The following is a 23,022-nucleotide window of genomic DNA, read 5'->3' on the forward strand; positions in this document are numbered from 1 at the left end:
TGCAGTCACGTCTAACTAAACATTTCTTACTTTAGCTCTGTCTATACCCACCGATTTTGACACGGAGACCAACCCAAACACTGGAGTGGTGTGGAGCAGAGACAAAACTCCAGGTCAGCACTGCATTCATTATAATCTGATATAGTATATACCTGTATACCAAACATGCATGGCGATAGAGAGATCGTGATTTTTTTTTTTTTTTTGTGGAAACAGACGCCCCAACCAACCTGCATTTGTCCGACGTGACTGAGGACAGTGCTCAGGTCATCTGGTCAGCTCCCCAAACTCATATCACTGGATACAGGCTCTTTCTGACCGTGGAGGGTTCAAACCCCAAGCAAGTGCGTATTCCTGGTCATCTGAAGCAGTACACACTGCTGACCCTGCAGCCGGACACACCGTATACGGCCACACTGCACTCAGAGAAAGACAACGTGCTCAGTGAAGGAGCCACAGTGACCTTCAGAACCTGTGAGTTACAGACAAGATGTCACAATTGTAAAGGTTTTGATAGTTTGTAAAAACTCGGGGTTTCACCAACTCTTCTCTCCTGTTACCTTGTAGCTCTGCCAACAACAAACACTCCTCACTTCAACACTGATGTGACCGACACCTCCCTGGTCATCTCCTGGAGTCCTTTACCCAGACAAGGATATGAGGTACTGCTCAAGATAGTACAAAGATAATACAGATTATTTAACATTTTTATAAAGATGTCTACATATATACTAAGCTTTTTTATAATCTGACCAGTCTGTATATATGTAAAACAATTCCAGGTGACTATAAGTTCATTTGCTTGGACATTCTTTTTAATTCACACACTTTTTTTCTTCTGCTCAGTTGACAGTGAATCCCAGTCAAGGTGGTGAAGCCCCCAGAGAGGAAACCTCAGAATCAGGTAGAATCGCTATCTTAGGCTTGTCTCCTGGAGTGGAATACATCTACAGCGTCCAACCGGTCATCAACGGTCAAAGGCAGGGCAACCCCGTCACACGGCGTGTCATCACACGTAAGACAAAAGCTAAAAAAAAGCTAAAAAAAAAAGCTAAAATAAATGTCACATTGTGCTAATGCAGTCACGTCTAACTAAACATTTCTTACTTTAGCTCTGTCTATACCCACCGATTTTGACACGGAGACCAACCCAAACACTGGAGTGGTGTGGAGCAGAGACAAAACTCCAGGTCAGCACTGCATTCATTATAATCTGATATAGTATATACCTGTATACCAAACATGCATGGCGATAGAGAGATCGTGATTTTTTTTTTTTCTTGTGTGGAAACAGACGCCCCAACCAACCTGCATTTGTCCGACGTGACTGAGGACAGTGCTCAGATCATCTGGTCAGCTCCCCAAACTCATATCACTGGATACAGGCTCTTTCTGACCGTGGAGGGTTCAAACCCCAAGCAAGTGCGTATTCCTGGTCATCTGAAGCAGTACACACTGCTGACCCTGCAGCCGGACACACCGTATACGGCCACACTGCACTCAGAGAAGGACAACGTGCTCGGTGAAGGAGCCACAGTGACCTTCAGAACCTGTGAGTTACAGACAAGATGTCACAATTGTAAAGGTTTTGATAGTTTGTAAAAACTCGGGGTTTCACCAACTCTTCTCTCCTGTTACCTTGTAGCTCTGCCAACAACAAACACTCCTCGCTTCAACACTGATGTGACCGACACCTCCCTGGTCATCTCCTGGAGTCCTGTACCCAGACAAGGATATGAGGTACTGCTCAAGATAGTACAAAGATAATACAGATTATTTAACATTTTTATAAAGATGTCTACATATATACTAAGCTTCTTTATAATCTGACCAGTCTGTATATATGTAAAACATTTCCAGGTGACTATAAGTTCATTTGCTTGGACATTCTTTTTAATTCACACACTTTATTTCTTCTGCTCAGTTGACAGTGAATCCCAGTCAAGGTGGTGAAGCCCCCAGAGAGGAAACCTCAGAATCAGGTAGAATCGCTATCTCGGGCTTGTCTCCTGGAGTGGAATACATCTACAGCGTCCAACCGGTCATCAACGGTCAAAGGCAGGGCAACCCCGTCACACGGCGTGTCATCACACGTAAGACAAAAGCTAAAAAAAAGCTAAAAAAAAAAGCTAAAATAAATGTCACATTGTGCTAATGCAGTCACGTCTAACTAAACATTTCTTACTTTAGCTCTGTCTGTACCCACCGATTTTGATACAGAGACCAACCCAAACACTGGAGGGGTGTGGAGCAGAGACAAAACTCCAGGTCAGCACTACATTCATCTTAAACTGATGTACTGTATATCTGTAAAAAAAAAAGTATTTATAACAATAGGAAGATCATAATCATTAATTTTTTATTGAAAACAGACGCCCCAACCAACCTGCATTTGTCCGATGTGACTGAGGACAGTGCTCGGATCGTCTGGTCAGCACCCCAAGCTCTTATTACCGAATACAGGCTCTCCCTGACCGTTGAGGGTTCAAACCCCAAGCAAGTGCGTATTCCTGGTCATCTGGAGCAGTACACACTGCTGTTCCTGCAGCCGGACACACCGTACACGGCCACACTGCACTCAGAGAATAACAACGTGCTTAGTGAAGGAGCCACAGTGACCTTCAGAACCTGTGAGTTACAGACAAGATTTCACAATTGTAAAAGTTTTGGTAGTTTATGAATATTTGGGATTTTACCAACTCTTCTTCTCTCCTGTTACCTTGTAGCTCTGCCAACAACAAACACTCCTCGCTTCAACACTGATGTGACCGACACCTCCCTGGTCATCTCCTGGAGTCCTGTACCCAGACAAGGATATAAGGTACTCTTTAAGATAGCACAGAGCTTTGTTCTTTTGTGCCAAAGAGTTTGTCTTTTACCCTACAAAGTATTTAACTTGATTATAATGTTTGCTGTTTATAATCTGACCACTCTGCCATTTCCAGGGGAGTGTAGCTTAATTTTCATGGTTCTCGTTCACACACTTTATTCTTTCTGCTCAGTTGACAGTGAAGCCCAGTCAAGGTGGTGAAGCACCCAAAGAGGAAACCTCAGAATCAGGTAGAATCGCTATCTCAGGCTTGTCTCCTGGAGTGGAATACATCTACAGCGTCCAGCCAGTCATCAACGGTCAAAGGCAGGGCAACCCCGTCACACGGCATGTCATCACACGTAAGACAAAAGCTAAAAAAAGCTCAAATAAATGTCACATTGTGCTAATGCAGTTGTTTCTAACTAAACATTTCTTACTTTAGCTCTGTCTATACCCACCGAGTTTGATACAGAGACCAACCCAAACACTGGAGGGGTGTGGAGCAGAGACAAAACTCCAGGTCATCACTACATTCATTATAAACTGATATAATATATTCATGTATACAAAAATAATAGTAATGGAGAGATGATGATCATTTATTTTCTTGTGTGGAAACAGACGCCCCAACCAACTTGCATTTGACTGACGTGACTGAGGACAGTGCTCAGATCATCTGGTCAGCTCCTCGAACTCATATCACCGGATACAGGCTCTTCCTGACCGTGGAGGGTTCAAACCCCAAGCAAGTGCGTATTCCTGGTCATCTGGAGCAGTACACACTGCTGACCCTGCAGCCGGACACACCGTACACGGCCACACTGCACTCAGAGAAGGACAACGTGCTCGGTGAAGGAGCCACAGTGACCTTCAGAACCTGTGAGTTACTGACAAGATGTCACAACTGTAAAAGTTTTAATAGTTTATAAAAACTCGGGGTTTTAACAACTCTTCTCTCCTGTTACCTTGTAGCTCTGCCAACAAAAAACACTCCTCGCTTCAACACTGATGTGACCGACACCTCCCTGGTCATCTCCTGGAGTCCTGTACCCAGACAAGGATATAAGGTACTGCTCAAGATAGTACAAAGATAATACAGATGATTTAAAATGTTTATAATGACTTATACAAATAAACTGAGCTTTTTTATAATCTGACCAGTCTGTATATATGTAAAACATTTCCAGGTGACTATAAGTTCATTTGCTTGGACATTCTTTTTAATTCACACACTTTATTTCTTCTGCTCAGTTGACAGTAAATCCCAGTCAAGGTGGTGAAGCCCCCAAAGAGGAAATCTCAGAATCAGGTAGAATCGCTATCTCGGGCTTGTCTCCTGGAGTGGAATACATCTACAGCGTCCAACCGGTCATCAACGGTCAAAGGCAGGGCAACCCCGTCACACGGCGTGTCGTCACACGTAAGGCAAAACTAGTTTACTTTTTTGTAGAGATTCACACATTCTGTAATGCAGTCACGTCTAACTAAACATTTGTTACTTTAGCTCTGTCTGTACCCACCGAGTTTGACACGGAGACCAACCCAAACACTGGAGGGGTGTGGAGCAGAGACAAAACTCCAGGTCAGCACTGCATTCATCATCATCTGATGTATTATATACTTATATACAAAACATTCATAGCAATAGGAAGATCATAATCATTCATTTTTAATTGAAAACAGACGCCCCAACCAACCTGCATTTGTCCGACGTGACTGAAGACAGTGCTCAGATCATCTGGTCAGCTCCCCGAACTCATATCTCCGGATACAGGCTCTTTCTGACCGTTGAGGGTTCAAACCCCAAGCAAGTGCGTATTCCTGGTCATCTGAAGCAGTACACACTGCTGACCCTGCAGCCGGACACACCGTACACGGCCACACTACACTCGGAGAAGGACAACGTGCTCAGTGAAGGAGCCACAGTGACCTTCAGAACCTGTAAGTTACAGTTTACACACCAAAAGTTTTAACAAGTGACAAAACTTGGGATTTGAAATAATATTTAAAGCTTAACTGTTTATTCAGCTTCATTGTGTCACCAACTCTTCTCTCCTGTTACCTTGTAGCTCTGCCAACAACAAACACTCTTCACTTCAACACTGATGTGACCGACACCTCCCTGGTCATCTCCTGGAGTCCTGTACCCAGACAAGGATATAAGGTACTGCTCAAGATAGTACAAAGATAATTAAGATTATTTAAAATTTGTATAATGCCTTTTACCCCACAAACTATTTAAAGTTTTTATAATGTCGACTTACATATGAACTGAGCTTTTTATAATTCGACCAGTCTATTTAAGCGATACATTGTCAGGTGACTGTAGCTTCATTTGCATGGACATTCATCCTCATTCACACACTTTATTCCTTCTGCTCAGTTGACAGTAAAGCCCAGTCAAGGTGGTGAAGCCCCCAGAGAGGAAACCTCAGAATCAGGTAGAATCGCTATCTCAGGCTTGTCTCCTGGAGTGGAATACATCTACAGCGTCCAGCCAGTCATCAACGGTCAAAGGCAGGGCAACCCCGTCACACGCCGTGTCGTCACACGTAAGAAAAAAGCTAAAAAAAAAAGCTAAAATAAATGTCACATTGTGCTAATGCAGTCGCGTCTAACTAAACATTTCTTACTTTAGCTCTGTCTATACCCACCGATTTTGACACCGAGACCAACCCAAACACTGGAGGGGTGTGGAGCAGAGACAAAACTCCAGGTCAGCACTACATTCATTATAATCTGATGTAATGTACGTATATCTGTAACCAAAGTATTTATAACAATAAAGAGATCATGATCATTCATTATTTATTAAAAACAGAGGCCCCAACCAACCTGCATTTCACTGACGTGACAGAGGACAGCGCTCAGATCATCTGGTCAGCTCCCCGAACTCATATTAGCGAATACAGGCTCTTTCTGACCGTTGAGGGTTCAAACCCCAAGCAGCTTCATATTCCTGGTCATCTGAAGCAGTACACGCTGCTGAACCTGCAGCCGGACACACTGTACACGGCCACACTGCACTCGGAGAAGAACAACGTGCTCAGTGAAGGAGCCACAGTGACCTTCAGAACCTGTGAGTTCAAGTTTCATAAATTTTGATCATTTACAAAACTTTGGATTTTACCAACTCACCAATTTTTTTCTTCTGTTACCTTGTAGCTCTGCCAACAACAAACACTCCTCGCTTCAACACTGATGTCACCGACACCTCCCTGGTCATCTCCTGGAGTCCTGTACCCAGACAAGGATATAAGGTACTTCTCAAGATAGTACAAAGATTATACAGATTATTTAACATTTTTATAATGCCTTTTACCCCACAAACTATTTGTAGTTTTTATAATGTCGACTTACGTATGAACTGAGCTTTTTATAATCTAACCAGTGTATTTAAGCGATACATTGTCAGGTGACTGTAGCTTCATTTGCATGGACATTCATCCTCATTCACACACTTTATTCCTTCTGCTCAGTTGACAGTGAAGCCCAGTCAAGGTGGTGAAGCCCCCAGAGAGGAAACCTCAGAATCAGGTAGAATCGCTATCTCAGGCTTGTCTCCTGGAGTGGAATACATCTACAGCGTCCAGCCAGTCATCAACGGTCAAAGGCAGGGCAATTCCGTCACACGCCGTGTCGTCACACGTAAGAAAAAAGCTAAAAAAAAAAAGTTAAAATAAATGTTCCATTCTGTAATGCAGTCACGTCTAACTAAACATTTCTTACTTTAGCTCTGTCTATACCCACCGATTTTGACACAGAGACCAACCCAAACACTGGAGGGGTGTGGAGCAGAGACAAAACTCCAGGTCAGCACTACATTCATCTTAAACTGATATATTATATTCATGTATACAAAAATAATAGTGATAGAGAGATCGTGATCATATATTTTCTTGTGTGGAAACAGACGCCCCAACCAACCTGCATTTGACTGACGTGACTGAGGACAGTGCTCAGATCATCTGGTCAGCTCCCCGAACTCATATCAGCGGATACAGGCTCTTCCTGACCGTGGAGGGTTCAAACCCCAAGCAGCTTCATATTCCTGGTTATCTGAAGCAGTACACACTGCTGAACCTGCAGCCGGACACACCGTACACGGCCACACTGCACTCAGAGAAGAACAACGTGCTCCGTGAAGGAGCCACAGTGACCTTCAGAACCTGTGAGTTACAGACAAGATGTCACAATTGTAAATGTTTTGGTAGTTTATGAATATTTGGGATCTTACAAATTCTTCTCTCCTGTTACCTTGTAGCTCTGCCAACAACAAACACTCCTCGCTTCAACACTGATGTGACCGACACCTCCCTGGTCATCTCCTGGAGTCCTGTACCCAGACAAGGATATAAGGTACTAAATTTTATATGTGACTTTTTCACGTTACATATTAACTTTTAATGGTATAATTTTACCAGTCTTGTAATTATAAACACATGTTATGTAATAGTTAATAAATATTGATTTCCAAACCCTCACTCACACACTTTATCTTCCGTTCTCAGTTGACCGTGAGACCCAGCCAAGGTGGTGAAGCCCCCAGAGAAGTGACCTCTGAATCAGGCAGCATCTCTATCTCTGGTCTGACCCCTGGAGTGGAATACACCTACAGCGTCCAGCCGGTCATCAACGGTCATGGGCAGGGCGACCCCATCACTCGCCGTGTGGTCACACGTAAGACAGTGTTTTGCACTAGTGTAGTAGTGTAGTTCTTTTTTTACTGATTCAGTCATGTAATACAGAGCATTTCTCTCTTTAGCGCTGTCCCCACCGACAGATCTCGAGGAGGACAGTAACACAGCCAAAACTCCAGGTCAGATTCAAATTCATTATAATCTGATAGATAATATGCTTTATTATGTATACCATTAGATACATTTACATTGAGAAATGGTATTAAAAAGCTCTCACAAGCTAGTATTTAACAAGAAGCAACTATTTAAAGAAATTGGGACACCCCTTCTAATTATCGAAATTAAGTGTTTCAGCCACAACAATTGCTAACAGGTGTAATAAATCCATTATATAAAGGATTATATGGCTCATGTATATAATATAATAATATAAATATGTAAATAATCTTTAACTTCTGTTATGGAGCAGAAAGTCTGGTGCATCAGTTATATCAAAATAATGATGTGGTGGGAACGAATCAGGTCATATCTGTCCCATAACGGTTATGTTCCTTTATTATATAACTTTGCAGCAACAGTGTAGGGAAGGCCATTTCCTGTTCCAGCATGTCTGTGCCTTTGTGTACAAAGCGAGCTTTATAAATACTTGAATAATCTCCAGTGTCCTGCACGGAGCTTTGAACTCAACACCAATTAACAGCTTTGAAATGAACTAAAACATCAACTGAGACTTTCTTGACCGTTATCAGTGCCCATCCATACAAATGCTCTATTGATTAAATGGGCACACATTCCAACAGGCATGCTTTAAAACTTGTGTGTAGCTTTCTCAGAAAAGTGGCTGTTGCTATAGCTGAAAAGGTCACATTTGAAATAGAATGTCCAACAATCTCATGGTCAGGTGTCCAAATACTTATATACAGCCATATAGTGTTTCAGCATACAGTGTTTGTCCCAAGAATGCTTTATGACCTAACTTGACCCATGGTTGTTTTTTTATGTGGAACTAGATGCTCCTACCAACCTGCACTTGACGGACAGGACTGACGACAGTGCTGTATTAATGTGGTCAGCTCCACAAGCTCACGTCACTGCATACAGAATCATCCTGACCACAGAGGGTTCAAACCCCAAGCAGCTGCGCATCCCCGGTCGCCTGACGCAGTACACGCTGCTGAACCTGGAGCCGGACACGCCGTACACGGCCACGCTGCACTCGGAGAAGGGCAACGTGATCAGTGAAGGAGCCACAGTGACCTTCAGAACCTGTGAGTTACAATTTACACACCAGATTAAATCTGAAACTCAAAAGCTCAGCTCGGTTTTATTTTTGTGTATTTAACAATTTCTTCTCCTGCTGCCTTGTAGCTCCGCCAAATGTTCCTCCCTTTACCACCGACGTCACAGACACCACTCTTCTTTTCTCCTGGCGTCCTGCACCCAAACTAGCATTTAAGGTACTCCTGAGAAAACGTTTCCCATTCTTTATTTAGAATAATTAGAATTATAGGCTGTTAGATTTTATAATGTAATAATGCTGTCCGCTCTCGTCTTGTGTAAGATATTACGAGGGTTCTTCAAAAACAAATGACATCACTTTTCTACACAGTCACATTCCGATGTATTTTCTCAGCGTCGTACCATTGTAATGCTATCGGCAAAAACTTTTTTGGTTGAGCTCATAGCCACTGATGCAGCGCTGCTTTCACATCATCATCACATGAAAATCTTCTTCCCCTTAAAGCTTCTTTGAGCGTCCAAATAGGTGGAAATCAAATGGAGCTAAATCCGGAATATAAGCGTCTCTCAGTCGCTCAGACACGATCGATTACTCCTCCCCCTACTACACCCTCATCGCTTATAACCAAAATATAAAAGTGTGGAAACTGGCTGCTCAGGTGGCGCAGCACTAAAACGCACGCTGGAACCAGAGCAGGGATCTCGAATACATCGTATCGAGTCTCAGCTCTGCCTGCCGGCTGGGCTGAGCAGCCACATGAACAACGATTGGCCTGTTGTTCAGATAGGGGTGGGATATTTAAAAAGCCGGATTGGATCTCTCTCATAACTATTGCAATTACGTCAAAGTGTAGGTGACAAGATGCATACGGCTGCTGCCCACATGTCGGAGGGGGTGTGGGTTATCTTCGTTCTCCTCAATCAGAGAGGGATCGGCATTGGTTGAGAGGAAGCATAGCGCAATCGGGCAATTGGACGCGCTAAAAGAGAGAAAAAGGGGAGAAAAAATGCATTAAAAAAGTGTGGAAAGGATTTATTTACTCCTTTATAATAATTTGTACATAATTTATCTGTGTATAAAGGCCTATGCTCTGTCTGACTTATAATTGGGACTGTATATCTTTCTGTAATGTCAATGATCCATCCCTGTTATAACCTCAAGGACTATAAATATCAATGATAAGGACATTTAAGGAAATGTAACCCAACAATAATCCCTGACAGTTTAAGATCTGCCTTCTCTGTAATTATTATTATTTTTTATTTATTTTTTTTTTTTTTTTTGGTTACTGTTTTGCTTTTCTCTTAGATCCCTCGTATATCAGACACTTAGTTAAATGAGTTGATCTACAGTAAATGAATAATAAACACATATCAGCAGGTTAAAGTTTCCTATAACATTCTTTTTCTCAGTTTACCGTGAGGCCCAGTCAGGGCGGCGAAGCCACCAGGGAAGTGACCTCCGAATTTGGCACCCTCCCAATCTCAGGTCTGACCCCTGGAAAGGAGTACATCTACAGCGTTCAGCCGGTCATCAGCGGACACGAGCAGGGGAGCCCCATCACTCGCCGTGTGGTCACACGTAAGACAAAAAAAGCTGTTTAGCATTTATTCACTTCATACTGATGCTGACTAAAATATATTTTTGATCCATTATGTTAAAGCAGTCATGTCTTAGTAATAATGATTTTCTCCTTAGCTCTGTCCCCTCCCATCGTTCTCAAACCGGAGACCGACTCAAACACTGAAATCGAATGGAATGGAGAGAAGACTCCAGGTCAGTTCAATATACGATAAGCATCTGACACACACTATTTAGCCGTATCTTTAGCATCCATACCAAGAGGAGCATTTTAAAAATTGTTCCATAGCACACCAGTGCTGAGATTCTAAACACCCCGGTTACCGGTCAGCTGGGCCCCATCTAGTGTGCACAATTGGCCAGCTGAGTCTGCTGTGTGGAAAAAGACAGGAATTAGTGGGTGAGGTCTTCAAACGCTGTGCACGGAAAAAGAAGGGGTTGAGGGACTGCGTTTGCGCTGGAAGGGGCATGGAGCAGGTAAATTTACCCTCCTCGAATGCAATCGGGATCCCCAGCAGTGGAAGACTGATAGAAAAAACCCTTAATTGGTTCTTGTCTCAAAAAGCATTACCCACTGTGATTTTTGTTTTCTGCCCAAAACCAGAAACTTTTACCGGTCTGCGTTCTTCCGACGTGACCGCGGACAGCGCTCGGATAATCTGGTCGTCCCCTCGTGCTCCTGTCACAGCGTACCGGCTCTTCTTGATTGTGGAAGGCTCGAACACCAAGCAGCTGCGCATCCCCGGTCGCCTGACGCAGTACACGCTGCTGAACCTGGAGCCGGACACGCCGCACACTGTCAGACTTCACTCGGAGGAGGGCAACGTGCTCGGCGAGGGAGCCACAGTGACCTTCAGGACCTGTGAGTTTCAGATTACGCAGCATTATTTAAAAAAAAATGACGTGTTGGACTGAACACAAATTTATTTTGTTTTTATCGTTCTGCCTTGTAGCTCGACCAAACAGCCCTCGCTTTACCACTGATGTCGGAGATACCTTCATGAGCATCTCCTGGAGTCCTGTACCCAGAGTAGGATATAAGGTACTCGTCCAGCAAGCAATGTGTGAATGGTTTTGTATTTTTATGTAAAAAAAGATCTTTATTCTGTAATCTGTGAATTGCGAACATATTCTCTCTCCAATCTAAATGTCTCCATAACTATTTTGGACAGACATTCATGTACACGCTTTATTTTCTCTACACAGTTAACCATAAGGCCGAGTGAGGGCGGCGAATCCCCCATGGAAGTGACCTCTGAATCGGGCAACATCTCTATTTTAGGCCTGACTCCTGGAGTGGAATACACATACAGCATCCAGCCGGTCGCCAACGGTCATGAGCAGGGCAACCCCATCACTGGTCGTGTGGTCACACGTAAGACAAATGAGGCTTTATTGCCCTGGTTCACTAAGTAACATAATCTGTTATGTTATGCTGCTGATGCAGTCATGTCTTACTGAGTGTTTTACTTTTTAGCTCTGTCCCCTCTCACCGATGACTTCGACACCCATCCAGACAATGAAGTAGATCTGAATGGAGATAAAACAGGTCCAGGTCAGCACGATCTCACTTGAACCCTACAGCATCTATCAACATGATGATTTAACGTCATACAATAAAAACGTTCTATGGTTTCTGTTTTTCTGCACACAAACAGACGCCCCAACCAACCTGCGTTTGTCTGACGTGACCGAGGACAGCGCTCGGATAATCTGGTCAGCTCCACGAGCTCATATCACTGGATACAGGCTCTTCCTGACCGTTGAGGGTTCAAACCCCAAGCAGCTTCATATTCCTGGTCATCTGAAGCAGTACACACTGCTGAACCTGAAGCCGGACTCACCGTACACGGTCATTCTGCACTCAGAGAAGGAGAACGTGCTCGGTGAAGGAGCCACAGTGACCTTCAGAACCTGTGAGTTTCAGTCTACACACCCTTGTTTCAGAAGACTGCTTTGGAAAGTGTTCTGTCTTTAACAGTCTCACTCTTCATTTACCTTGAAGCTCTGCCAACAAACACTCCTCGCATCAGCACTGATGTCACCGACACTTCGCTGGTCATCTCCTGGGTTCCTGTACCCAGACTAGGATATAAGGTACTGCTCAAGCTCCTATTGCTTGATAGTTTCTTCGTTTTTAAGGAGAACAGTTGACAAACAAGTCACATTTATAGACGCACACCCTCACTTAAATACTTCATCTTGTCTCTGTAGTTGACAGTGATGCCAAGTCAAGGTGGCGAAGCTCCCAGAGAGGAAACCTCAAAATCGGGCAGCATCTCAATTTCAGGTCTGACCCCTGGAGTGGAATACGTCTACAGCGCTCAGCCGGTCATCAGCAGCCACGAGGAAGGCGACCCCATCATACGCACTTTCGTAACACGTAAGGCAAACGAACTGTTCTATACCAGTGCACTGCATGATGTTAGAAATATATCTAACCGAGGATTTCTCTTTTAGCTCTGTCTCCAGATGCTGAAGATGACTTTTCAAGCTCCGGAGCTGATTCGACATGGGCCAAAAATCCAGGTCGGAATTATTAATGCATCTATCAAAGTATTTAAAACATTCACACCAATAGGAAAAATATATATTAAGAAATACCAAGAACAAAATGTTTAAAGATATACACTTGTACCTTTGTCCATAATTTTGGCACATGTAGGTCAGCTTTCAAAATCACAACAACAAGGTTTTTTTATTTATTTAAAATATTGATTTTAGCGCCGAGAGTCTGAGCTCCTCGGTTCGAAACTCGGTGTTGCCACCGGTCAGCTGGGCACCATCTAGCGGGCATAATTGGCAGTGCCTGCAGCAGACTCTGGGGGTGGGATGGCTGGACTATGTGGGTGGGGTCTTCAAACGCTGTGCAAGGACCCTGATTAGCAGATAGAGGCGCCTGTGCAGAATGCAAGGGACTGCTAGGGACTGTATAGGGCAACTGATGCTCACCCAAGAGATCAAACATCAAAGCCATCAGTCGACATGTAAAATTTCTAGGGACTCTTGACTTAGCCAATCGTCATGAATTATTCATCGTGATTTGGTGCTGCACCTATGAAAGAATTTTGAAAGCACATTCAGTCATGGGCGTGTTGTAACACCTTAAAATATTTGTCTTTTCTGCATGTAAACAGACGCCCCAACCAACCTGCACTTGTCCAATGTGACTGAGGACAGTGCTCTTATCATCTGGTCAGCTCCCCGAGCTCATATCAGCGGATACAGGCTCTTCCTGACCGTGGAGGGTTCAAACCCCAAGCAGATACGCATACCTGACCACCTGATTCAGTACAAGCTGCTGAACCTGCAGCCGGACACACCGTACACGGCCACACTGCACTCGGAAAAGAACAACGTGCTCAGTGAAGGAGCCACAGTGACCTTCAGAACCTGTAAGCATCAGACTATTCAATAAATGACAAAACTTGGTGAAATTAGATTTCACTTCTAACCAGTTCTGCTCCTTGGTGTTTGTAGCCGAGCCGATGAGAAATGCACCTCGTTTCAACACCAATGTCACTGACACCTCAATCGTCATCTCATGGATTCCAGTCCCCAGACTAGGATATAAGGTACTCCTTGAGCTCCAAAACATATCTGGCTTTGTAAACAACCCTGTGTCCAAACCAAGACCTCACTATCACACTTTTCTCTCATCTCAGATGACTGTGCGGCCCAGTCAAGGTGGCGAAGCCCCCAAAGAGGAAACCTCAGAATCAGGCAGCATCTCAATCTCAGGTCTGACCCCTGGAGTGGAATACACCTACAGCGTCCAGCCGGTCATCAACGGACACGAGCAGGGCAACACCGTCACTCGCCGTGTCCTCACACGTAAGACAGAATAGAGGGTTTACATAGTATTGCTGAAATTCTGACATTTCAGTCGTGCTGCTGATGCGATCATATCTATTGTGTTTCTTTCTATTTAGCACTTTCTCCTCCCACTGATCTCAACTTAAAGACTAACCCAGAAACCGGAACGATAACGGTGCACTGGAGGGAGGCCAAAATTCCAGGTCAGAACTTTATAATCATTAATATATGCTGTTGACATAAGAGTTGTATGTGATCTCTTTTGTGAGAAGTTGTTACTACTAACCGCTGATGGCAGTTTTGATCATTTGATGCATTTATATTTGTTTATTTTCCAGTGAATTATACAGAAACATAAGCTTATACTTTTTAGGATGATATTTTGTAGGATATTTAATATTTACTTGACATTTTAGTGAACGATTTGTGTCTCTGTGCTCAGATATCACAGGTTACAGGGTGACAGGCACTCCTTTGAACGGGCAGCAGGGTAACTCTGTGGAGGACTTCGTGAGGGCGGGTCACACCTCGTCCACTTTGGAGAACCTGAGTCCTGGAGTCAAGTACAACGTCAGTGTGTTCACAGTGAAGGGCGGCATGAAGAGCTTACCCGTCTCCAGAACGTTCACTCTGGGTACATGAACCGTTCTTTTGCAATCTCATATTACTGCTTGGATGTTGAATTGAGCCATGAGGATTATTAAAAGTCACTTTGATAATCGTTTATATCAACAAAGCAGGAATGTACATCAGGTTCTGACTGCTCTGTATGTCACTTAGGAGATGCTGTCTGACTTAATCTCTTGAAAGTTGACTTAACCTCAGATTCTTGCAAACATGTGCTCTGCCAGTAACTCCATTTGGTTTAATCATAGCACTTGTGTGTAAAACCACACAAATAGACGCTGCAAAAAAGTGGTTTTACACACACACACACACTTGGTCTCCAACACCAAATGGTGTTTACATTAAAAAAAAAAAAACCCTTAACACAAATGCTGTATGCTGACAAAATCTCAAAGCATTGCTAAATATCTAACACATCAACAAACCCTTGATTTAATATCTGTTGATTTGTTAAATAGGATTAAAACACTCAACTGGGCATTTAGCAGATGCTTTTATCCAAAGCGACTTACAGTACTGTAACAGTATGTTGTCTAAGCAATTGAGGGTTAAGGGGCAACAGTGGCAACCTGGCACTGGTGGGGTTTCAACCAGCTCACAGGCTCACAAACACAAACCATTTGTCATTATTGGCATGTTGCATTGCAGTCTTATACAATATCAGTATTGCAAATGTCAATATAGCAATGACAATAAAAATATATTTTTTAACCATGTTGTTCTGACATAAGTCCAAAACCCCACCGTTTAAACCTCTATTATCCAGATTTCCCTCAAAGTGACTCCTGCTATGCAACTAGTAAGTTCCATGCTGGATGGCACTAGATGAAAATGATCAGTAGTACCATGGAAAAACAATTGACAGAAATATTAGACTCAGGTGCTCGAATGACACGGCGGTCTGTTACTCTAGCCCAGCATCTTAGCAGTGCTGTCAGCCAGCTGGGAATCTAAACAGACACGATTGGCTGTGTCTGAAAGGGCGTACCTGAAGCCCTGCAATAAATTGCCACCCTGTCCAGGGTATTCCAGCCTCGCTTCCAGAAAAGATAAAGTGGTCAATGAAAATGAATTTAAATTAATAGACTGGACCTCTGTGTGTTGCTTGTGCAGCAGTATGAGTAAAATTCACATGTACATTTACGGCATTTAGCAGACACTTTAAGCAGATACCAAAGCGACTTACAGTGCTGTGACAGTATACAGTCTAAGCAATTGAAGGTTAAGGGCTTTGCTCAAGGACCCAACAGTGGAAATATATCATTTGTGGGGCTAGAACCTGCAACCTTTTGATTACTAGTCCAGTACCCTACCTGCTAGGCTACAACTGCCCACAGAATTCACAAAATATCGACAGACATAATAAACTGAGGCGCTTAGATGTGGCATGGCGGTCTGCTACTCTAGCCCAGTGTCTTGGTGGTGCTATCGGCCAGCTGGGCATCTAAACAGACACCACTGGCTGTGTATGAGGGGAAGTAGCAAAAGCCCTGTGATGAATTGGGTCCCTGTCCTGGGTATTTCTGCCTTGCTTCCAAAAAGAGTAGAGCGGTCAATGAAAGCGGTTCTTAAATCTCCCAAAACATGGAATTAAAAAGTACAAATAATAAGAAAAAGCTTCTAGCCTTTGGAAAATAATCAGATTCACTTTTCAGAGATGGTTTACATCTGGACAGTTGGGTGTTAATGGTATTTTTATCTTTTATCAGTGAGATACCAAACCACAATCTCACTGATCTTACTTGTTTTTCCCAAATCTGGAAATTCTTGATCTCACTTTAGTCTACATAACACATAATAATTAATCCTTAGCACCATGTTTCACAATTATTGTAAAAATTCTGAACCATGAGGTTGTGTGTTTAACTCTCATTTCTTTTTTTCCTTTCTGTGCTGCTCTTTCTTTCTGCCCGTCCTCTGTTAACCCCGCAGACGTACCACAGCTCACAGACCTTCACTTTATTAACGTCACCGACTCCACCATCGGTCTTACCTGGAGTCCGATCAACTCCACGGCCGTAACGGGATACCGCATCACCGTGGTGGCTGCTGGCGAGAGCATCCCCATCTTTGAGGACTTAGTTGAGCCCACCAGGAGCTTCTACACTGTGCACGGATTGGAGCCAGGCATCGACTATGACATCAGCATCATCACCATGTCCGAAAACGGCGAGAGCGAGCCCACTACAGTTACACAGCAAACAGGTATTCATGTGCAAGATATAACAAGCATGTACATGTTTATTTATCTGGTCTGATGGGTGACTGATTTATAAAAATATTTATTATAATAAATAACTTAACGACTAACAGAAGAAAAGATCAATCAGAATAATTTAAGATATAACAGTACTTATGTATACGGCCAAAAGTATTTGTACACCTGACCATGAGCTTGTTTGACATTCCATTTAAAAAACAGATGGTATTAAAACACGGTGACCTCTGTGTGATCTCTTCAGCTAAACTCTCACAAGACTTTGAAGTATGTCTGTGGGAATTTGTGCCCATTCAGTCAAAATTTCGTTCATATGGCTGGGCACTGATGTTGGTCTAGACAGTCTCAACTGATGTTCCAGTTCATTCCAAAGCTGTTTATCATGTCTTTAAAGAGCTTGCTTCATGCACAGGGGCACAGTCATGCTGGAACAGGAAAGGCCCTTCCCTAAACTGTTGCTGCCAAGTTGAAAGCATATAAATTTCTTTTATCTAATAATGTAGGAACTAAATAACTAAATGTAGGAGAAAATATTTAGATTTGGACTGATATGACGTGTAGTGATTCATTCCTACAACATACTTAATTACTTATTTTTATATAACTGATGCGCCAGACTTTCAGCTTTATTATAGAAGCTATAAATTATATATTTTAGCAATATATTAGACCAATAATTTACAATTTTCTTAGTTATATATTAATTTATATTTATACAATGCCTGAGCTGTGCTGTTAGAGACAATTAATGCCTTGTGGCTAATCAAAATTAGACATTAAACTTGATATAATATGTCATGTCGCTCTGCCTTTACAGTATAAGTATAAAACTACTTTACATGTTAAATATAAAGTTTATATGTGTAAATCATGTATAGTACATTTGGCTGCCTTATTTTTATCAGATCTGTTGACTAGTTGACAGATGGGGTGAGTGGATAGGGGGGCCGTGTCTTGTCTTACAGTAAAAGTTATTAAGGCTCTGTGGTCTGTAAAAAGTCGTTTCCTGTCTGTCGTTTTCCAGTCACAAGTCTCAACCTGGTGCTCATTTTCTAACCCCTTTTTCCCCACTAGTGGCTTAATAAGTGGCTTATTTGGTTTTAAAACCCAAGTCTAGACAGCTTGGCTGTTATTTATCAGTAGCAGGCTGTGCTTTGTGGGCTGGATTTATAAGATCAGTTTTTATAATCTTTTCTGCTCTTCCACAGCCGTGCCAGCTCCCTCAGTCCTGAAGTTCAGTAACGTGACTTCTGACAGCATGACGGTGAGATGGACTGCACCGCGCGTCCCTAAACCAAACGACATCAGCCGCTACATCATCCGCTACCATCCGATCGACGACGAGGATGACATCACCGAGCGCAATGTAGATGGGAACATCCGTAATGTCATTCTCCGTGGTATGTGCCCTGTGTAATTATTTAGGTTTTCCTGCTAGAGCTCCATGTTTACAACTTCATAACTTCTGTTACTGTGTTTATGATTACAGACCTGATGCCCAACACCGAGTACCTAGTGAGTGTGTTGTGTGTATACGAAGGCAGGCAGAGCTCACCTGCAATCAGCACCCAGAGAACAGGTGGGTACACGGTTTTCTCCAAATTTACAGCTACACCAAGCCAGTTTAAACTTCTGTACTCTCGTGGGTCTGACACATACTAGGGATGCAAATTGTGTCTCTTTTAACCGTTAACCGACCATCAATAGTCAACAGTTTAATTGAGAACTTAAATTAATAACTTTGTTATTTAGAAGAATGAGTGATAAAGAAATGAATGGAATACATTCTTATGTTCTTATATTCTTATCCCTTTTCAATGATTTTTTTCTATTTATTTAGAATTTTTGTTCTCTTATCAATGTCTTAATTTTACTCTCTATTTCCACCGTGCAGTCCTGGATTCCCCGGTCAAGTTGACTTTCTCAGATGTCGGCACCAACTCCTTCACTGTACACTGGCAGCCCCCTCAGGCCAGCATCTCTGGCTACCGCCTGCGCCATCAGATGGCCAGCGGAGGGCGCTTTAAGGAGGAGAGATTGCCGCCTTCAAGGACCCACTTCACACTGACCGGCCTGAATCCTGAGACTCAGTACATCGTCAGCGTCTACGCTGTCAGCGGCTCTCACGAGAGTCTCCCCCTCACCAGAACCCAGTCAACAAGTGAGCAATACTGTTTGTTTATGCTAACGCTGTAACACTTAATGCTGTGGCTAAAACACTTCATTTAAGGCCAGTATGGTGAGTTCAATAATAATTTGCAAAGCTGCTAATTATTAAATAATCCATGCAAAACTTTAGACATACTTATTATAACTATTTATATGTTTACTGCCATAAAATTTGTTTGGATTCATATTTCTTCTTCTTCAATATTATCCAGATTAAAAAAATCAGATATTGCAATTTGTTAGCTGTTCTGTATAAATCCAGATGTTATTGTTATCATTATTAGTAGTAGCAGTATTAGTAATAGTTGTGATAGTGGTAGTAGTAGTAGTACCAATAGTAGTAGTAGTAGAAGTAATAGTAGTAGTTGTAGTAGTAGCACTATTAGTAGCACTATGAGTATCAGTAGTAATTGTAATAGTAGTAGTAGCAGTAATAGTATTGGTAGTAGTAGTAATAGTAATATCAGTAGTAGTAGTAATAGTAGTAGTAGCAGTAATAGTAGTGGTAGTAGTAGTAATAGTAATATCAGTAGTAGTAGTAGTAGTAGCAGTAATAGTAGTGGTAGTAGTGGTAGTAGTATTAGTAATAGCAGTATCAGTAGCAGTCGAAGTAGTACTAGCAGTAAGAGTATCAGTAGTAATAGTAGTAGTAAGTGTAGCAGTAGTTGTAGCAGCATCAGTGGCAGTGGTGGTACTAGTAGTAGTAATAGTAGTGGTAGTAGTAGTAATAGTAGTGGTAGTAGTAGTAGTAGCATTAGTAGTATTAGTAGTAGCAGTATCAATAGCAGTAGAAGTAGTTCTAGCAGTAGGAGTATCAGTAGTAATAGTAGTTACGTGTAGCAGTAGTAGTAGCAGTAGTAGTAGTAGTAGCAGCAGCATCAGTAGCAGTGGTGGTACTAGTAGTAACAGTAGCAGTAATAGTAATGGTGGCAGTAACAGCAGTAGTAGTAGCAGTAGTGGCGGTACTAACAGCAGCAGTAAAAGTAGAAGTAGTAGTAGTGGTGGTATTCTCCTTGTACACTCCTGACATTGCTTTTTTCATTGATAGTTTCTGACGCTCCTACTGATCTGGTGGTCACTTCTTCAACACCTACTAGCATCACCATTCACTGGGACGCCCCCTCTGTTACTGTTAGGTACTACAAGATTACACACGGAGAATCAGGTAAATAAATATTCCTACTAACCTGTTTTCTAAGGCCGTTTATATTGCCATTATTTAATAGCTGAATATTTTTCTCTCTCAGGTGGTCACAGCACTCCTAAAGAATTCATGGTCCCCGGCTCCCAGACCAGCGCCACCATCGACGGTCTGCGGCCAGGCACCGACTACACCATCACTGTGTACGCTGTGACAGGAAGAGGGGACAGTCCTGCCTCAAGCACCCCTATTTATGTCACATACAAAACAGGTACACATTTATACGTTAATTCATATTGATATTATTTTGTTTCATTTTCATCAAACACTTTATCCTAGTCAGGGTCACAGCAGGTCCCGTCTTATTGGTAAACACTGAGCGCAAGGAATATCAGGAGAGGACAGGGCACCAAGTCATCACTGGCTAATTCAGGAGGAGTTTATGGACAAAGCCCTATCATGTCTGGCATTTTTGATATTACGGTATGGTGATTGATGATTTGGTCTGTTCTTTTACAGACATTGAGTCTCCATCTGAGATGGAGGTGACTGATGTGAAGGACAGCACCATAACGGTGCGCTGGACACCAGCTGCTGGTCCAGTTACTGGGTATCGCATCACTGGAACTCCTCGCAACGGCACCGGACCATCTTTCTCTGAAGTGGTCGATCCAGGTAAAAAAAAAACTTAAACTAGTAAAAATACGTTTAACCAAGTTGGAAACATAATTCTGATGTTAAGTGACAAGTAAATAGTTCCCTTAACACTTCTTTTAATATTAGTAACATAGTTATTCACTCCTGTTATCGTTTTGTCATTTTGCAGACCAGACAGAGATGACATTTTCTGGACTGATGCCCACAGCAGAGTACACAGTCAGTGTTTATGCTTTGGGACAGGATGGAGAAAGCCCTCCGCTGGTAGAGACCATCCTTACCGGTAAGTTCATTCTTGATTTAATGCAAGAATTCTTAATTGGAATAGAATTCAATCCTTTCAGCTCTGATATTGATGCTTTTTAATGAAATAAAATGGTTTGGTAATTGTATTATATTATATTGAATTATATTATTTGATATTATATTATTGTATTATATTATATTATATTGAATGATAGAATCAATGGAAACTACAATACACAGCCATACACAGCACAGCTACCTTAATAGTTAAATGTAAACTATTACATCCAGCGACGGTCATGTTCTGTCTCAAAGACAGCCCCCACCCCCCACCCCCGCGTCCACAGAATTGGTTGGGAGTTTTCCAAACTCAGTTACTCCACTGTTACTCAATTACTTCGACATCTTGGACATTTTGACTAACCGATTGCTAACTGAATTGCCGTAGGATTGCTAGGACGCCTCATAGTGCAAATTAAGTAAACTTGAGGTGCTTGAAAGCTATGCGAATGAAAAATGTTAAATCGCTAAACACAAACCTTAAATGTTGAATTTCACAGCAAATTGCATATTACATGGGGAAAAGACACGCAATTGTCACGCCTGTGAATTAGGGGCTTATATATAGTTATTTATTAACTATTCAACATCACATCATTTATGTATTGTTTATGTAAATTAAAAGGGCGTAAGGCACTGGACTAGTAATCGAAAGGTTGCTGGTTCAAGCACCATCACTGCCAGGTTGCTACTGTTGAGTCCTTGAGCAAGGCCCTTAACCCTCAATTGCTTACACAATATACTGTCACAGTACTGTAAGTCACTTTGGATAAAAGCGTCTGCTAAATACTGAAAACGTAAACATTGATCCACTCTTTGTTTCCTTTTGTTCCTCTGTCCTCAGCTGTGGACAAACCGAAAGACCTGAGCTTTACTGATGTGGACTCCACATCCATGCGGATCTCCTGGGATAGCCCTGATGGCCAGGTGACTTCGTACAGAGTGTTGTACTTTACCCCAGATGAGGGCGAGAGAGAGCTGTACCCCGCTCCACACGGCGATGATGAATCTGCGGTGCTGCATGGACTTCGTCCTGGTAGCGAGTATACCGTTAAAGTCATCGCCCTTCACGATCGTACTCCCAGCCCCCCGCTGGTGGGAACCCAGACCACAGGTACACAGGTTTTATATTTTAGTTCAATTAATATCCAGTTCTGGTCTAAATAAGCTTGATAGGCTGAAAAAGTAGAATCTTAAAGCATATGCACAATTGGAGGCTCAGTGGGTAGCACTGTCACCACACCTTTCTGTGTAAAGTTGGCATGTTTTTCCTGTATCTGTGTGGGTTAGTGTCTGTGTATAATATACTATTACATTCTCTAAAGTTTTGATGTTTCTCCTCCCTCTAGCTATTCCGGGCCCTTCCAATCTCCAGTTCTCTCAAGTCGGCCCCACTTCCTTTACTGCGTCCTGGTATTCAGGAGCCAACGTCCAGCTGACTGGTTACCGTGTGGCCATAACTCCCAAAACCAAGAATGGCCCCACTAAAGAAATTCACATTGCACCGGACTCCACCCAATACCACGCCACTGGACTTACGGTAACCCTCACTGTCATATTTTTTAATATATTCATTATTGGTCTTATGGTACATCAAGGATGGTTGGCTTAATCCAGACCCAAATGTTCTACGAATTATTCTTTATTATTGTTTATTTAATTTATCTCTTGCTTTTTTATTCAGCCTGCAACTGAGTACGAGGTTGAGCTTTATGCTGTAAAGAATTCTCTAACCAGCCGCCCAATCAAAGGAGTCATTTCTACTCACGACAGTAAGCTGTCTCCCCAAATCTTTCACATCACCTCTACCAGTTT

General features: G+C 42.6%; 1 protein-coding gene across 1 annotated transcript in view; it reads left to right on the forward strand.

Annotated features, from left to right (window-relative positions):
* Nucleotides 1–23,022, forward strand: part of fn1a (fibronectin 1a) — a 66,208-nt gene that overhangs the window by 33,243 nt on the left and 9,943 nt on the right. The window contains exons 47-103 of the mRNA XM_063006450.1: nucleotides 36–113; nucleotides 217–474; nucleotides 568–662; nucleotides 847–1,015; nucleotides 1,113–1,190; nucleotides 1,295–1,552; nucleotides 1,646–1,740; nucleotides 1,925–2,093; nucleotides 2,191–2,268; nucleotides 2,373–2,630; nucleotides 2,727–2,821; nucleotides 3,003–3,171; nucleotides 3,255–3,332; nucleotides 3,434–3,691; nucleotides 3,785–3,879; nucleotides 4,064–4,232; nucleotides 4,317–4,394; nucleotides 4,496–4,753; nucleotides 4,882–4,976; nucleotides 5,196–5,364; nucleotides 5,451–5,528; nucleotides 5,634–5,891; nucleotides 5,978–6,072; nucleotides 6,292–6,460; nucleotides 6,547–6,624; nucleotides 6,726–6,983; nucleotides 7,077–7,171; nucleotides 7,324–7,492; nucleotides 7,578–7,631; nucleotides 8,463–8,720; nucleotides 8,821–8,909; nucleotides 10,105–10,273; nucleotides 10,391–10,468; nucleotides 10,878–11,135; nucleotides 11,227–11,315; nucleotides 11,480–11,648; nucleotides 11,751–11,828; nucleotides 11,932–12,189; nucleotides 12,279–12,370; nucleotides 12,488–12,656; nucleotides 12,734–12,802; nucleotides 13,411–13,668; nucleotides 13,754–13,848; nucleotides 13,939–14,107; nucleotides 14,206–14,292; nucleotides 14,532–14,723; nucleotides 16,649–16,921; nucleotides 18,143–18,334; nucleotides 18,424–18,513; nucleotides 18,829–19,095; nucleotides 20,152–20,268; nucleotides 20,351–20,515; nucleotides 20,764–20,919; nucleotides 21,071–21,184; nucleotides 22,052–22,321; nucleotides 22,557–22,747; nucleotides 22,892–22,979. Coding sequence (XP_062862520.1) covers nucleotides 36–113; nucleotides 217–474; nucleotides 568–662; nucleotides 847–1,015; nucleotides 1,113–1,190; nucleotides 1,295–1,552; nucleotides 1,646–1,740; nucleotides 1,925–2,093; nucleotides 2,191–2,268; nucleotides 2,373–2,630; nucleotides 2,727–2,821; nucleotides 3,003–3,171; nucleotides 3,255–3,332; nucleotides 3,434–3,691; nucleotides 3,785–3,879; nucleotides 4,064–4,232; nucleotides 4,317–4,394; nucleotides 4,496–4,753; nucleotides 4,882–4,976; nucleotides 5,196–5,364; nucleotides 5,451–5,528; nucleotides 5,634–5,891; nucleotides 5,978–6,072; nucleotides 6,292–6,460; nucleotides 6,547–6,624; nucleotides 6,726–6,983; nucleotides 7,077–7,171; nucleotides 7,324–7,492; nucleotides 7,578–7,631; nucleotides 8,463–8,720; nucleotides 8,821–8,909; nucleotides 10,105–10,273; nucleotides 10,391–10,468; nucleotides 10,878–11,135; nucleotides 11,227–11,315; nucleotides 11,480–11,648; nucleotides 11,751–11,828; nucleotides 11,932–12,189; nucleotides 12,279–12,370; nucleotides 12,488–12,656; nucleotides 12,734–12,802; nucleotides 13,411–13,668; nucleotides 13,754–13,848; nucleotides 13,939–14,107; nucleotides 14,206–14,292; nucleotides 14,532–14,723; nucleotides 16,649–16,921; nucleotides 18,143–18,334; nucleotides 18,424–18,513; nucleotides 18,829–19,095; nucleotides 20,152–20,268; nucleotides 20,351–20,515; nucleotides 20,764–20,919; nucleotides 21,071–21,184; nucleotides 22,052–22,321; nucleotides 22,557–22,747; nucleotides 22,892–22,979 — 8,754 coding nt within the window. The remainder of the gene's footprint in view (nucleotides 1–35; nucleotides 114–216; nucleotides 475–567; nucleotides 663–846; nucleotides 1,016–1,112; nucleotides 1,191–1,294; nucleotides 1,553–1,645; nucleotides 1,741–1,924; nucleotides 2,094–2,190; nucleotides 2,269–2,372; nucleotides 2,631–2,726; nucleotides 2,822–3,002; nucleotides 3,172–3,254; nucleotides 3,333–3,433; nucleotides 3,692–3,784; nucleotides 3,880–4,063; nucleotides 4,233–4,316; nucleotides 4,395–4,495; nucleotides 4,754–4,881; nucleotides 4,977–5,195; nucleotides 5,365–5,450; nucleotides 5,529–5,633; nucleotides 5,892–5,977; nucleotides 6,073–6,291; nucleotides 6,461–6,546; nucleotides 6,625–6,725; nucleotides 6,984–7,076; nucleotides 7,172–7,323; nucleotides 7,493–7,577; nucleotides 7,632–8,462; nucleotides 8,721–8,820; nucleotides 8,910–10,104; nucleotides 10,274–10,390; nucleotides 10,469–10,877; nucleotides 11,136–11,226; nucleotides 11,316–11,479; nucleotides 11,649–11,750; nucleotides 11,829–11,931; nucleotides 12,190–12,278; nucleotides 12,371–12,487; nucleotides 12,657–12,733; nucleotides 12,803–13,410; nucleotides 13,669–13,753; nucleotides 13,849–13,938; nucleotides 14,108–14,205; nucleotides 14,293–14,531; nucleotides 14,724–16,648; nucleotides 16,922–18,142; nucleotides 18,335–18,423; nucleotides 18,514–18,828; nucleotides 19,096–20,151; nucleotides 20,269–20,350; nucleotides 20,516–20,763; nucleotides 20,920–21,070; nucleotides 21,185–22,051; nucleotides 22,322–22,556; nucleotides 22,748–22,891; nucleotides 22,980–23,022) is intronic.

Source organism: Trichomycterus rosablanca, chromosome 12, assembly GCF_030014385.1.
Source record: "Trichomycterus rosablanca isolate fTriRos1 chromosome 12, fTriRos1.hap1, whole genome shotgun sequence".
Classification (NCBI taxonomy): domain Eukaryota; kingdom Metazoa; phylum Chordata; class Actinopteri; order Siluriformes; family Trichomycteridae; genus Trichomycterus; species Trichomycterus rosablanca.